General features: G+C 49.5%; 1 protein-coding gene across 1 annotated transcript in view; it reads left to right on the top strand.

The window, feature by feature from the left end:
• The first annotated feature begins 834 nt into the window (after positions 1-834).
• MAN1C1 (mannosidase alpha class 1C member 1) overlaps positions 835-15,992 on the top strand; it is a 68,741-nt gene continuing 53,583 nt past the window's right edge. The window contains 3 exon segments of the mRNA XM_037381877.1: positions 835-1,182; positions 1,939-2,638; positions 2,640-2,942. Coding sequence (XP_037237774.1) covers positions 2,375-2,638; positions 2,640-2,942 — 567 coding nt within the window. The 5' untranslated portion in view covers positions 835-1,182; positions 1,939-2,374.

The following is a 15,992-nucleotide window of genomic DNA, read 5'->3' as shown; positions in this document are numbered from 1 at the left end:
TCTCTCCTCTCCTTTGTTGTTAATTCTGCAGAAGACTTAGGGGTTTTTTTGGTAACGTTTATGAGCAGGAACACTTTGGTTCACCATCTTCACCTCCAGTATAGCACTATGTCACAGCAGTACACTGAAGGTTGAGGTGTGTGGTGATGACTTAAATATTTGGGATTCAGATTTGCTTCATGGCAGTCGACTGTGGGCTCGTAAAACCCAGAAAGGACAGTTCTGTGTGCAGAGCAGCGGTTCCTAAGCTGCCTGAGGGCCCTGCTTCCCTCGTTGTGCCAGGTGGTGCCCGCCAGGCCCTTGAGGTCACACCAGTGGCAGGGGACAAAGTCCTTCCTGAGGGCTTTGAGCCTCCAGCACCGCCAGACCTGGGGTGGGGGACCGCGGGGGGCAATCCCTCCCTCACGACGCCTGAAGGGAAGCGCAGAACGACGCCCGCCGAGCCCGCCCTGCGCCCTCAGCCCCTTTTTAAAGTATCAGGGCCCCCCTCCGCCAATCGCAGCGGCGATGGGGCACACCTCGCAGCCAATGGAAGGCTGGCTGGAGGAAAGGGGCGGAGCGAGGCGCTCCCCCAACTCGAGCCGGGCGACCGTGGTAAACAAGCGGGCGTATCTCCTGGCTTTCCTGGCGTTTGGAACAGCCAACGGGAGAGGGCAGGCTCTGCCAGATAGCCAATAGCGAGCGGGGGTGGAGCGTGGCGGGGGGGGCGAGCGTCACGGCGGGCAGGCCCCTGTCTTCTGATTGGCTCGCGGTGCCCCCGCCTCCCCTCCGGGTGACCGTTGGCAGGCGGAGGGGCGGGGCGGGGGCGGGGCGGGGGGCGGTGCTGCCGGCGCTGTCGCAGTGAGCGGCGGCGGTGGCGGGCGGTGCGGGCGAGCTGTGTGTGCGGGCATCGCCGGCGGGTCCCCTTCGGCGGGGAGGAAGGCGGGGCGGGAAGGAGGTGAAAAGCAGAGGTCTCTAAGCAGCTTGATGCGGTTAGGTGCTTCCCTCTTGGATGCTCGGATGGGCAGGAGGGAGGAGGTGCCCCTCGGAGAGCCCGGCAGGCAGCCAGCTTCTTCCTCTTAATTTCCCGGGCGCTTGTGAGCGCTGACAGCAGCGAGGGGTTCTCGCTTTTGGGATGCGCGGGCAGGACTGAGAAGATTTTGCTCACTGTAGGACCCAGAGTGGCTTGGATGTGTCCGAGGGGTGAGTAAACAGGGCTGGGAGTAGGCAGGCGTCTGCCCAGGGGGTTTGACGGCCTGTTTGGGGGCAGCGCCGTGCCTGCCCGTAGGAGCAGGGGTGATGTGGGGCTGGGACGTAGGTCTTCAAGACGTGTCCTGCTTTTTGAAAGTGGTCCTGCTTGCTTTCGTGGTCTGAAAGTCGAGCTCTGTCTCTGCCAGTATACGTAGGGAGGGGATTGGGTGTGTGTGTGGGGTGAATACCTCTTAACAGAGAGGCACAGATTTGGGAGAAAGGGGGAATTTACAGGGATTTGTTTAGTAAAACCAAAATCCGTAGATTTTTTTCCTCAAGAAACTTCGCCCGAGCCGAGCTTTCCGCATCGCTTGTTTGCAGCCCCATCGTCTCCAGCCCTGTGCGGGCGAGGGCAGCTCCTGGCAGCCTGGTGAAGAGAGGAGCAGCCTCGTCCCTGGCTGGCTGCTCCCTGTCCCCGGTCACCCGGGGTTCTCCTCGCTACCCCTCAGGGCGCGGTTCGCCCCTTGGCCCCGGGGCTGCCCCGCCGGGAGTGCCCGGAGCTGTAGGGGCTGGTGCAGAGCTGGTAGCTGCTCGCAGACTAGAGAGTTGATAGCAGGTCCGGAGAGAGGGAACACCTGGTGTGGCTGGAGAGTGGGGGAACGGCTGAGGCGGTGGCAGACCCGCTGGGACAAAGGCTTATAACGCGGGCTGCACCCTTCCTGGTGTTGAATGAACAGGGTCTTATCTTACCCCCCCCCCCCCCCGCAGAAATGCTGCAGCATGAACCCACCGCCTAGAGAGAAGGGACCGCACCTCCTCAGCGCCGCAGCCTGAGCCAGCCCGACACAGCCGTCCGGCGGGGAGCCTGCTCGGGGGACTGACGCCGGGAGCAGCCCAGCCCTGCCGCTCCGCCGCCCGGCCCCGGCGGGATGCGCTCGCCGCCGCCTTCATGCCGGAGGGGGGGACTGTGAGCCGCCGCTCCGAGCCCTGCAAACCTCTCGGGCAAGAACCTCGGGCAACGGCGCGGCCCCGCGGCGCAGCCCGGTCCGGAGCCATCCACGTGTCACCCGCCGGCGGCCCCCGGTGAAGGCGCCCGCTCCAGCCGGCGGTGCGGGGGGGCACCCCTGAGCCTTTCGCCGCAGAAGCCAGCGGCGCGCCCCGGGGTGGCGGCGGATCCCGCCCGGCGGCCGCGATCCAGTGCCCCATGGTGCTGCTGCGGAAGCTGCCGGGCATGCCGGGCTGGCCGGCGGCGCTGGGGCTGCGGCTGCCGCAGAAGTTCCTGTTCCTGCTTTTCCTCTCGGGCCTGCTCACGCTGTGCTTCGGGGCCCTCTTCCTTCTGCCCGATTCCTCCCGCTTCAAGCGCCTCTTCCTACCCCGCCGGGCCACCGCCTCCGCCTCCTCTTCTTCCTCCGCCTCCTCCGCCGCCGCCTCCTCCTCCTCCACCCGCGACACCGACCTGCCCCGCAGCCCCCCCCGCCGCCGCCGAGCCCCGCCACGCCAGCCCCGCCGCCCCCCGCCGCCTCCGGGAGAAGCTCCGCACCGCCGCCCGCATGGCCGGCCCGCCGGCCCACACCGCGCCGGGCTCCCGACAGCAGGTGCAGGGCGGCGAGCGGCGAGCCGAGCCCGCCACCGGGGCGCCCCCCGCCCGGGAGACGCGAGCTCCGTTCCGCTTCGACTACGAGCGGTTCCGCCGGAGCCTCCGCCACCCGGTGCGGGGCAGGCGGGCCGGCGAGGACCCCGAGACCCGCGCCCGCAGGATGAAGATTAAAGAGGTGAGGAGTCTCCGCGCTGCCCTCCGTCAGCCCTCGCGGCCCCCCTCAGTCGGCCCTCACCTGCCCTCGGGGCCATGGCCTCCCCTCGGTCACACCTTATGGCCGTGTCCCCCCTTGGTCAGCCCTCGCCTCCCCTCAGTTGGCCCTCACGGCTGTGTCCCCCCTCGGTCGGCCCTCACCTGCCCTCACGGCCATGTTCCCCCTCAGTCCCCCCTCAGTCAGCCCTCATGGCCGTGTCCCCCCCTCAGTTGGCCCTCGCCTGCCCTCGCGGCCATGTCCCCCCTCAGTCCTCCCCTCAGCCACCCCTCAGGGCTGTGTCCCCCCTCCCCCCGTCAGTCAGCCCTCACGGCTGTGTCACCCCCTTGGTCAGCCCCTTGCCTCCCCTCAGGGCCATGTGTCCCCCCCCCAGTCATCCCTCACCCATGTGTCCCCCTTGGTCAGTCCCCATGGCTACGTCCCCCACCTCGGTCAGCCCTCCTCCCCCCCCCCCAGGGCCGTGTGTCGTGTCCCCCCCCCAGGGCCATGTGAACCCCGTCGTCCCCCCTGCCCCACCCCGGGCCATGTGACCCCCATCCCCCCCCCCCCCCCCCCCCCAGGGCCATGTGTGTCCCGTCCCTGTCCCCGCCCAGGGCTGTGTCCCCCCTCCATCAGCCCTTGCCACCCCTCATGGCCCCATCTCCTTGCCCCTGCTGTCCTCACACCCCGCTCACTTCCCCAGCCTTGTCCCCATTTCCCAAGGGTCCCTCGGGCCCCTTCCTCTCTCCCTCCTTTTTCCCGGGAAGGCGACGGGACTTGGGGGGTGTCTCTCTAGGTAGGGGGGTCCTGCGGCATGGCCCTGCGCCAGCACCGTGCCCGCGGGCACACCTGCCTGTCGGCGTCGGCACTTAGGGCAGCCTGACAGGGTGTGACTGGAAATTAAAGAACTGAAATTAGGCAAAGGGATATTTCAGCTTGGTTATTAGGGGAAAAAAAACCCCAAACTTGCTTGGCGGGAGGCGGCTGCGGTTGTGCAAGAGGCTCCCTCCCTGGGGTATCAGCATAAACCTGGCTGCTTTACACAAAAGCTGGGAGATGGCGAAACTTGGCGCTGCTCAGTGGGGACAGAGGGATGGGATGTGCCCTCGAAGAAGTCCGGGAGGAGGCACGAGGCCAGCTGTCTGGGTAAACCCTGTTGTCACTTACTCCAGGTGGAGCTGGCTTGTGACTTGCTGCCCACTATCAGCGACCTGAAGGCTGCCCTCGCTTAGACCCCCGCTGAGCCTGGGTAACCTCACCGGTGGGGTTACAGGGGTGTAACGGAGGGGGGAATTTGGCCTGGTGCCTACTGTTTGTGTGTAAAAGCCTGGCAGCCTCGAAAACGTTGCAGAGCAATCTGTGACCTAGTTAACCAAGAGCTGTACATTTTGTGTAGTACTCAATTGTGTTTGTTGTATCTTTTGCTATGATGGATAACCGACTTGGAGTGAATTTTGGTCTAGTAAGAGGTGCCAATAAGTAAAATGCACAGATTTAATTAAGCAGAGTATAAATTTCCTGGGTTTGTTCTCTCACAGAGGTGCAGGCATTCTGCAAAGATGCTGCCCCGGGTTGAGCAGAGAAGAAAGTCAGAGTAACACACCAGGGGCTTTCATCCACTGTGTTTTAAAAGCATTTTTTTAAAGCTCCCCTCCTGGTACCTCTGTCAGTTGTTAAAACAAAGGCTGCACCTCTGGTGAAATTCCAGCTTCTCTGCCAGGCACCCAGACACAACACACCCAGGGGTGCTGGGTTTCTTTATGATCCCAGGCATGACTGAGCCGTCCTATCATTCTGCATCTCAGCTGCAGGGTATTTGGAATATTCCAGTACCTGGCCCTCTTGTGTGCTTGGGAGTTGTGGAGCGTGTGCTTGAATATGCCGTGGACCCTGGCTTCCAAGGTATGCTAGGGTAGCACGACATTCCCGTGAATAACCCAGCTTCCACTCTGTACAAACAAATCAAATTGGAAATCAAATTTATGAAAGCCAGTGGAATTCAGTCCTTTATTTGTAGTTAATTATTTTTTGAATGTAGGATTATTTCAAGTTGTATGGATTCAGCCCCATCTGTTTATAACAGCCATAATCAGTGCCGGGTAGCAGAGTTAGATTTTTCAAGGATGAGAATCCATAAATACTAGTTTTATGCTGACAGCTAATTACTCTTCAAACAGAGCCCTTATTCCTTAAAAGTGCCTGCACTTCTATTTATTCAGAAAGAGACAGAGAAGCAAATACGGTGCTGAGATATGAGATTGAATGTGCAAAACAAGGGATGGTGGTGCAGCTTGTGGAAGAGATAAGGTGTGTCCTTTTTTTTGCAAATCAAAAAGACATGAAGAAAACAAATCAAGAGAGGTTAGAAGACAAATGCTATATAAAAAGAAACAGATGGGTAAAAAAATTGCTAAGGAGAAATAAGTCATGATACAGCATTTGGGTTAGCAAATATTCTTCATGTGATATGAAAGATGCTGGCAGGGGCAGGTAGTAGGTTTGCTGATCATTTTAAGGTGTTGTGTGCAGTAGCAGGAAGTAGCTTTTCTCTCCCTCTTCCAGAGCTTTAAGCCCTGTAATTTGCTAAAATGTGTTCCAGACTGTACTGGTACAGTTTTGGGTTGGGTTTTTTTTCCCTTAGGCCATTCTTTACAGGTCAGCACCTATATACCAGGGAGGATGGATATGGATGGGATCTGTTGGTATTTTTCTCATCTGTCTGCCATAGCCTGGATGAAAGCCAGGAGAAAGTACTGGTGCATGATCAAAGACTGGGGCTGATGCCCCACCTAGAGACTTGGAACTTCCTATTTTCTTGTAGGACCCTTCAGTGTGAGCAGGAGTCCAAGCAGACATCCATGCTTTCCCACCCAGCCTCTCAGCTGCTTCATGCTTCAGCCGAAGAAGAGGGTGTGCCATTAGTTTCCTGGCAGCTAAGTGTGGAAAGTGTCAACTAATGGAGTCTTGCTAGATTTTTTCTGCTTAAAAGATACTGTTGTCCAGAGCATGAAACCCACTGCTGTGGTATCTCCTACTTCACTGCTGTTTGGGAAAGCTCTGAGCAGCGCCAGGGCCACCAGAGCTGTTTGCAGATTAAGGAGTCTGGCCGGGGATATACCTGCCTCACTTGCTCTGTGCTCGAATACTGTGTTTCCTGGTAGTGCAGAAAGGAAAAGATGTGGATGAGCAAGTTGAAATGGCACGTAGAAATCTGTTGAAAGAAGTAAGTGCTGCAGTGAGCTGAGCTGACGTGTGCATGCAGGTATTCTGCTTTGCACTGGGGTAACTTAGCAGAGTAGCAGATTTCTTTGATTTACCTTTCTAAAGGCAAGTCCAAAGTCAATAAGCAGTTGTTTTCCTGAGAAGGAAAAAAGAGAGCACCTGTATTGCACAGACTTGCTTACTGCAAAAGGTCATTGGTCACCTGGAGAATTGCCTAGGATATACTGCTGTGTGTTACCGTGGGCAGCCGACTACTGTGGGCACTCTGACCTTTTGAAGAAAACGGCAGTAAAACCAAGTTAACTATCTCCCCATGCTGCAGGTTGGGAAATTTAAAAGGGCTTGGGATTATTCATCTCTTAAACTGACCTCTGAAAAACATATTAGTTCTGTAATTGATCAGTCATGCATGGCTTCAGGGAATAGCTAATTTTTTACTTGTGCCAAATACTAATCACTGATGTTCAAAAAAAAAAGGAAGGAAAAAAAAAAGTGGTTGTATTTGAAAAAGTGACTGCAGAAATGCCACAGTGGGATTCCGTATTTATTTGCTCTCAACAATTTCCAGATCAAATTGGCTCAGTGAAAAGTCAAAATGATTTCCCCTCCAACTGCTGCTACTGCAAACTCAGCCTCAGATCTGGGAAAATCAGACCGTGTGGTTTCTGCCTTTTGCATCATAACCAGTAATAAAGATTTTGCTGTTGGAGCTGAGCTGACAGTTTTGCTGATGATGGATGAAGCAAAACAGACTGCTTCTTGCTGTACTGTTGCTGTGTTGGCTTCATGGGTCTCATAGGTAGGCAAGCAGTGGGGAGAGAGAACAGCATTTCTCTTGAAGTATTTTTATACCAACCCTACTGTTGCCATCCAGTGCTTAAGGACAACCACGGTAACCAGGTAGACCAGAAAGTGTCTATCAGTGAAATTTAGGTAGCTAGCTTACCTCCAGTCATGAGATGTGAGAAAAATGTGAACAGTGAAAGAGATTTACTGATTTTTCTTTTCCTCTTTGGCTAAAAAGGCAAGTTTCTTTCCCTGATGCCTGAGAATACCTAGTGCTTTAACGTGACAGTGTCCTTTGTCCCTTTCAAATAAGGGAATATGTCAAATTCAGGCAGGCTTTTAGTCCTCTGCTGGGATTGTACCCTTGGGTTTGACACATGCATTCATTTCCTCAGGATTAGTAATACTGAAGCCTATTTGTTTCACAGTGCAGTTCTCTTCATCCTTGCTTTTCTTCCTGTCTCCACCTTCATTTGCCTTACCTTGCTGTCTGCTGTCCTCTTTTAACACAGCTCTAAAGATGTATTTGCTTTCAAAAATCTGACCCCAGGGGGGGGAAGGCCATCAGAGTCCATGTACGCGATTATCCTGCATCACTCTGCAGATTAGCAGGCTCCTATTAAGGTAGATCAGTCTTTTAAACACAAATATCTTGACAGGTTGTCACTAAAAGATAATTAGCAAGAAACAGGAATGTTATCAGGAGCTCAGCTTTTGCGGAAAGTTACTTGGCATTGGTTGCCGAGTTCCCTTTGTGTGGTTTTGACAGCCCTGAGCAGTGATCCCTTCCGCAATGAAGAAGCGGGTGGTGTTGGGGCAGAGCTGGGGCGTGCAGCTTGTTCTCCTCCTGAATTCCTGCCACAGCCCTGACCCTGCGTGGGAGCAGTGTAATCTGGGCAGATGCTCGTCCTGTCTCACACACCGTGGTGGAGGCAAGCCGTGCGTCTTCTCAGGGGAGGATGTGTAAGCACTGGGAACCGGGTTGTGATCACCACTTTATTGAAAGCAGGGCTCAAAACAGTTCTCGGTTTGAGTTACAATTGGCCTGTTGCTACGATGCTGTGAATCACATTATTGGTCGTCCCTGAGCCATCTCATTTCTGAAACCAGCAGTAAAAAGATTTCAGACATCTTCCCTTTCCCTACACTGTGCAACTTCTATACTTCCATTTGGAGAAAATGCCTTTTCTTTCTGTAATCTGGGGATGAACAGTACTACAAGCAAATAATGTAATCTGTCAGTGGCTTCGGTACGTGAGTAGCACCACACACAGTTCTGGATGGAAGTGCACCTCCCCATGCACATCTTTCTCACTGAGACCCGTGGAGAGCGTCTGATCCTTTGTGCTGGTCAAATGTAAATCCAGTGCATTCCAACAGACTCATGGACACTGGGGGTAAAGAAAACTGTTCTCAGTAAAATACTTGTTATAACAGAATAGAGTGATGACCTCAAACCAGTCAGGTATACTGCGATCAGATCCTAGTTCTTTCTCTGGGGTAGAATACCTTGCAATGAGAGAATTTCTCCGCAGCTTGAAGCACAGGCTGGCTCCAGGCTTGCTGTAATTTTCCTTTGCTCTATGCTCCTTCTCATGCATTTATTTACTGAACCTGTGAAAAAGGGTACTATACTGTAAATCCCACAAATGGTGCATACAGTGTGTTTTTTGCTTCACTAGCCTCCGGTGGATTCATGCAAACAAAATTTAGACCTAACCTGTCTCAGCCTCTTTTGGTTGTAGGGTATACAGTTAATTGACTACAAATGTGTTTGTTCTGTTGGCATAATACACAAGGATAGAAAATACTCGCATGCTGTGATCTGTGCTACAGTGCTACTTGCCTTAGAGATGCCAGTGATACCTTAGTGCACACTATTACTGATATTTCTCCAGCTGAGGGCACTTTGGAATTTGAGAGTACTGTGCAATTTGAAGACATTTGTTCTTATCTACAAAATCTAGCAGCGAGAGCACTCTTTCCACAACAACTAAATTTGGTGTGAGGCTAGTTTATAAACAGCTACTTACAAGACAGTGCACTGTTCACACAACAGCAAAATTGCTGGAGTGCGGACCTCTCCAGGCAGATTACAGATAATGACTGAAGGCAAGTGCTGGACATGGTGAAATGAGTTTCCAGGACACACACAGGCATGTCGTGCAGAAGGACCTACATCTTGCTGAATTACTTCAGTAAATACACATAAGCTCTTGGAAAGTTCTCGGATCTGAAGATGAGGGTTTGGGGCAGCAGGGCTGGTGTCTGGTTGCGGCCGTCGGTGACGTCCTGCTGTAACCGTGTTTGCGTACCCTTGGGGAGCAGGACTGAAGGTGGCTGTGGTCCAGGCAGGGGTTGTGCAGCTGGGGGGCTGCGAGGTGGCCTGCTGTGCCTCACTGCGTGGTAACGGTGGTGGGCCAGGCTCCCCTCACCCCCCGTTCTGCCATCAGTCTGGGGACCGTGTATAGACAGTTGTGCAAATATTTACTAAAAAGTAGCCACCTTTGTTAAGATTTCTTCATTCCAGCCAAAATATTTATAGACTCCTGATTAACTTTTAAATCAACAATTAAATCTGCCCCTTAGTGAGAGAAAGACTTTTATGTTTGGTGTTCTTCCCTTTGGATCTGTATGCAAAGCTTTACCGGGTGGTGTTAATCAATCATGTTTGTTTTCTATTAGTCTATTATTGTTGTTTCAATTGTTTATCATTTTGTTTTGATGTTTTTGAATATGTTTTCTGGTATTTAAAACAATTCAGATTTTAGATAGGAGACTGAGGGGGGGAAAGAGAATGTATCTTAGATCAGTCTGTCATTTAGTTCTGAATATAAAATTGACGTGAAGCTGTCAAAAGGAGAAAGAAGGAAAGAGTATTCACTTTGTTGGTGAGAAGAAGAAATCTTGTGCTTGGAGCATTCTAATTTTTAAACTTAGGGAAAAGACTAAATTTACACTCCCCCCCAAAAAAAGTACTTTTCACTGAATGCTGTGAATGGATTTGGCGTGAGGAGCGGACACACTCCCACAATTGCTGTCTTTACTGCATATCCCCTTGGTGCTTCAGTTCATCATATGACACAGTATTTTGGAAGGGCTCCAGAGAAGCTGTCATGGGCAGTGGTGTCAGTGATCCGTGCATAATGCGAGTGTATTGTGCATGATGGACCCAAACCGTTGTAGGAAAGAGAGCACAGTGGGAACACTGAAGGACTGGATAATAAACATCCTCTGTTTATGGGACAGGGATGTTACTCATTTGTACTCTTACTAAAGGGGGCAGAGCATCTACTGTTAATTAGAACAGGACACTGGGTCCTGGGTTCTGTTCCCGATGGCAGATTAATCTGTATGGATCCAGTATGTACCTCTCTAAAACGGGCACAATTTTTTTAATTCCTAATCCAGCAAGGTAATATGCAGCAAAACTGTTTCCTCTCAGGCACTTCAGTGTTCCCTGGGAGGACGCTGGAGCAGAAGTAATGGCTAAAGGTTGCACTAAACTGAAGTGACTTTAGTGCTTCCTTTTTAGCATCTACTTATCTTGACAGCAAAGATGCAGAGTCCCTCATGTGTGTATCTGCTGCGTACTAGAATCAAGGGAGAGATCTCGACGGTGCTTGAAAAAGGAAAGTGTGCTCTTAAGGCTTACTTCTTCCCATAGCAGAAAGGTAACGGGACCTGATTTTCTAGGAACAGGAGTCCTGTGAGCTGGAACCCCCATGCGTCCTTAGACAGCCCTCGAGCAGCTTGTACTTTCTCCATCCTTGTGTTTGTAGTTCCTTGGGTGTCACCCACCCTGCCCCGTGGTGTCTGTTGCTCTTTCCAGTGTTCCCTCTCGGCTGCGTGGGCCAGAGGCAGCGATCCAGCTCTGGGTGCTTGGTACACATAGCTGTCTGCTGCCCAGCGGGCTGTGGCTCGACAGAGCGGGAGCTTGTGCTGCTCCTCTGCCTTTAGTGGAGCACTCCGTGGGTCTCTCCACCAGTCTGCTGGCAATTTGCACTGAACTGTAATTTCTCTGTGGCCTTTCCCCTCTGTTAAACCCGATTGAGGTTCTCCAGCTCAGAAGTTACCGGGGAGGATGGCCAGATGACAGCAGAGCAGAAAACAGTTCTTGGGCTTATTTGAGCTAATTGTTCTGATGGTTGTGATTGAGCAAGAGCCAGGAATTTACTAGTTTCTAATCTGGCCTCCAACACTTCCATTGCATGGCCATGGAGCTGATGTAATAATTCTCTCTCTCCTAGTTTATTAGTGGGTAGAACGATATCCTAAGAGTAAGGCTGCAAAGAATAATAAATGCAAGAGTCTTAGAAATTCTGCAGCATCTCATCGTGCCAACAGCACTTGCACAGGGTGATGATATACAGTGAAGCTGTATGTTCAGTATATCCTAGAGAATGTCTCTACTCTAAGAGCTGGTATTTGCTTCAGAGGAAGTCGGTGACAGAACTCCCACTGATTTACAGAGCAAGATGGCTCTGAAGACTGTCTGCACTGAGAATTGGAGCCATGTTAGTAACATCTGAGCACACTGTGTTTAAAACAGGGTTCTTGCTCTAATTGTGTTAACATGATTTCCCTGGGCAGTAAAGAAAGTGCATAACCATGTACTTTGCAAAGTAACAAAAGATAATTATAATGCAATCACATTTTATCCATCCTCAAACCCTCCTGCTGTCTGGGTTAGCCAGCAATAAAATATTTCCAGTAGAAATGCTCTTCCATCTGAGCCTCCATTTTTTTCTGGAGTTACCTAGGAAGGACGCACATTTATGTTGGCAATTCAGCATTGTGCTAGATGAGCCCAGAAAAATCCTTGGCTCGTTTCTGGTGCTGTTTTGGCTTTCTTGAAAGTCTTCCGCCAGTACTGAGACCATGTTAGGATTCCTCAGTCCTGAAACACCATAGTTGTATTTGATTGTCTTACCTATCAGACCTGTGTTGTGCATGTTAGTGAGCCCTAACAACAAACAGAACATTGTTGCTGCTGGGTGCAGATCTGCCCGCTCTCATCAGTGGATGAACAGTACAATAATTTCCAAAGATTGTTTTTTTGAAAGGCAGCTCCTTTGCTGCTGTAGGATAAAGCTGAAGACAGCTGTCTTCTCTTCTGCTTCTTTCATTTCTGGATTTCAAAGACTTAATTAAAGTTAGTGTTGAATATTAGGGTGAAAATGGGTAAGTGGAACAGAGCTGACGTTTGTTCCTTAGGTCTGGAAAGGAAGCACAGCCAGAGCAGTACTGTTGGAGCCACTCCTACGTTGACAGGGACATGAAGTCTGTGACCTAGGAGGTGCCTTCTGTCTCTAATTTTGATGAATCTTTATGATTCTTTTCTTTAGTTTATTACCCAGATCCCCTAACTTGCCATTTCTTGCTTTATTCGTTCAGCAGTTCATTAATCATTGTCGTGTGATGACTGTCTAGTGCAGTGCTGGAATGATGCCAGGGCCAAGCCCTGGTCCCTCTCATGATGGGAGGTCAGGCTAAATGAAAGCGAGTCCCCGTCATCCTGCCAGCTGAATTCTAACATTGTTCTAACAACCACTCTACCAACTTCATTTTTATTAAAGATACAGTATTTGCCACCTGATTTGTATGATTTATTGTTGACTGTGGGACTCTTGGAAGAGTTTATCAGCCTCTGGCTAATAAATTTGCTGCTGTGGTCCAAGAATTTCTTGTAACACTTTTGTAAGGTGACAACTCTGACATGAAGCTCAAGGGAGGCTGTGAGCAAGTTTCTTGTGTCTGTTATTAGCTATTACCTTTGATAAATTATTGGATTAATCTGTCCTGACTTCTTAATGCTTGAGAATTGCTGTGTTCCTCTCTTCAGAAGTTCAAATCACAAGTAACTCTTGAAAGGGAAGAGGAGGGAGAGGACAGCAATGCTCCCATCTGTCCCTCTGAGCAAGGACTACAAAGACAGATGGGGAGCAGGTGAACCAGCAAGAAATCATTAAACTAAACTCATCCTCCCAGATCTCTCCTGTTAAGCCATCCAAGTGTGAGATAAAGCACAAGGTGTACTGGCAGTTCTCAGCTTCCCTCTTTTCTCCTGTTCCAGCATTTGGACTGAGACAAAGACAGCTTCCAAACAGATGTTTATTCTGTTCCCTAAGTCCGTTCTCACAGTGCAAAACAGGAGCGATGCAGGGTAACACTTGGCCTGTATTTACATTTTTTTTCTTTCTTTCCTTCCTTCAGTCATCCCATCTGCTTATGACTGCTTTTTGGGCCCTTGAGCCATCCATGTGTCAAAAGCAATTCACAGTTTGCTGGTGCTGGGAAGAAAGAGGCAGATCAGATGTGTGGTCCTGAAATGGAACAAGTTAGACGTGTGTATTGAGTCACTGAGGGAACCTGTGACTGTGCTAAGTTTTTCTTCCAAAGAAAAGGACTCCTTTTGTATCGTACATATTCAGAGCTGTGATTCCTTTTTCCAGGTTTAAGGGCCTAACAGAGCCCTGTTCGATCTGTTTAGGTTGTCATTAGCCAAGGTTGTACCTCAAGCCATGGTATGAAGCGTTCAAGTCTATCCACCTGGCTCCCCAGACTGACTTAGCAGCTCCAAGTCACTCATGTTCCAGAGGATTTTGCGGTGTCCTGAGAAATCTCTTCTTCCCAGGAGAGGAGGATCTGGCTGATTGTAAGGGTGGTCTTCACTTTTTATGTCTGAAAATGCTTTGGAGGTGTTTCTTTGGTTGAACTAGAGTTCTTCAGCTGTCCAGCTTGGGCTGCTGGATTCAGAACTTTACAGAACCCCAGCCTTCTGGTACATCGTAATTTCCATGATGGTGCTTCATGGTGACTGTCAGGATTTCTGCTCTGGGCAAGGGAGGTTTTATTTACTTGTCGCAGGATGGTGCTGTGGCAGATTTACAGACAGAGGCTCTGGTCCCTGTTTAGTCGTTCACTTCCATACCCACAGAGTATTCCTGCCATGGTCCCACATCCAAGGCTGAGGAGTACAAAGCCTCATATCTTCTCTGTTTTGTTTCTTTTCATAATTGATCTGTTTGATGTCTGTCCCACAGGCTATCAAACAGGTAGGCCTAATATGTTCTAGAGACTTTTTTTCTTTTCATTACTTTCTTTGAAAAAGAAAAGAAAAACGTCCCCACGCTTTTTTTTTTTTTTTTTTTGCCTTGCAGTCAACCCATTTTTGGTTAGTTATCACTACAGCTTCTTTTAGAGCATCCCCCTGGGCTCTGGCTCTCCAGAAATGAGAATCCTGTGCAGATGGTATCTTCAGGGAAAGAGAAAATGACTTACCTTGTCATAATGCAGGTCTGGAAAAACAATCTTGCTTAGTGTTTGTGTTTCCATCCCCCTTCCCTTTTACCAGGAGAATACTATGGCGAGGAGCTGATGGATTCTGGCCTGGGTGTTTGATTGTTGTACATCACTCACCTGGAATGTTGGTCACTTTTAAGGAGAATTTGTAGTCTGTGTGTAGTTAGGGATTTGTGAAGACTGTGCGGTACATGCTTGAAGGGATGTAGTTGAAATGGAAGAGCCCTCAAGGCAGCCTATAGGTGTGTCACAGTGCCCAAAATCTTAAGAGCTAGGGGAATTTCCTGCATGATTTATGCTGCAGGCACAAAGCTCAGGAGGGGGACTCTGAGGTGACATTTGAAGAAGCACAATTACTAGGCAAGTAATTTTTTTCCGCTTTCTTTCCTCAAAGCATGCTGGGATGAAATAGTAGTCACTAAGAAAAGCCATTACCAGATTGTCCAACCTAGACTTAAAAGGACTTGAAAAATCCAAATAATAGTGTCACACAAAGTGTATTGCTTGCTCTCTGGGTCCGCCTGCCGTCCTTTGTGCAGGCAACCCCTGGCAGTAGCTGTAGAAAAAATTGTTGCGTGTTTGACTGACATCTCCTAATATGCAACTTTGTTAGCAAAAGTAATCTTGTGAAGTGAACCATTACGTTAGTATGTAAAGGTAATGATTTGTGACATCGCAGTAGTGTTGGGGAAAATATTTGCTTGATATGCCCCTTTGTGCATGAAAATCTGTATATATGTATTTGGATATATGGTACCTTTTCACTTCTAAAGTGCAGCACATACAATAATATGTGAAACTAGCTAGCATCATGCTAAAATATAGCACAGTGTGATGTATTTCATAGGTATATTTTAATACTTCTGAGTATCTATTATTATAATAATTATCGAATATTCCAGTATTTTACAAAAAGAGATGGATTTCCTGTCTTCCATTGTTACTTGAACATATTCTGCCATCTTCTACTTTGAAAGCACTTTTAAGTGCTACAGATATATTCTCACAAGTTACACTTCCTTCTAAGAGATCTGTTTTGGGGGAAATATGAACACGTGGAAGTGGTAAACGAGGGCTGAGTTCAAATTCTGCACAGTAATAAAAAAAACCAACCCAGTGTTGTATAGGGACCTTACATTTCTTTTCTGATTTCCTCATACTTACAGATGCTACTGAAAGAGCTACTTCTGCATTCTGTGGTAATAACAAGGGAGATCAGAATTATTACTATGGTTTTAAGCTCATCTTTCTTGAAGTGTCCTCTCTTCAATTTTTAATCTTTCCTGTATCTCACTATTTGCTTTCTGTATGTTTGCTGGCACAACATCTTCACTTTCATCTGTATCACACAAGCTATAGTTAGATTTGCTCTTTGACATTGACCCCAATTTTTTCACAGCATGCCAAATTACCTTTTGAGTATCCATCTATGGAAGAAATCATCCCTCAAATTTAATAGGGTCAGTTCCTCTGGACATCGTGGATTGCCTTTTTGTGCCAGTTCTCTAAACCTCATGACAGCAAGTGCTTGAATAGCAGTTAGATGTAACAAGCTTAGGACAAACAGAATCTTCATCGTTTTTATTGCAGGCCTTGTTGTACAGCATCAGCTTTGGTCATGCTCTGGAATATCGTGTGTTTCATCAGTTATAGGGGCTTGGAGGGAACACAAAGCTGACAGCATTAGGGTGGTCAAGAACACAAATACCTTGTTATTTTTAT

This window comes from Falco rusticolus, chromosome 3 (genome assembly GCF_015220075.1).
Source record: "Falco rusticolus isolate bFalRus1 chromosome 3, bFalRus1.pri, whole genome shotgun sequence".
In the NCBI taxonomy this organism is placed as follows: Eukaryota; Metazoa; Chordata; class Aves; order Falconiformes; family Falconidae; genus Falco; species Falco rusticolus.
The sequence above is the reverse complement of the archived record's forward strand: the minus strand, read 5'-3'. Positions and strand labels throughout refer to the sequence as shown.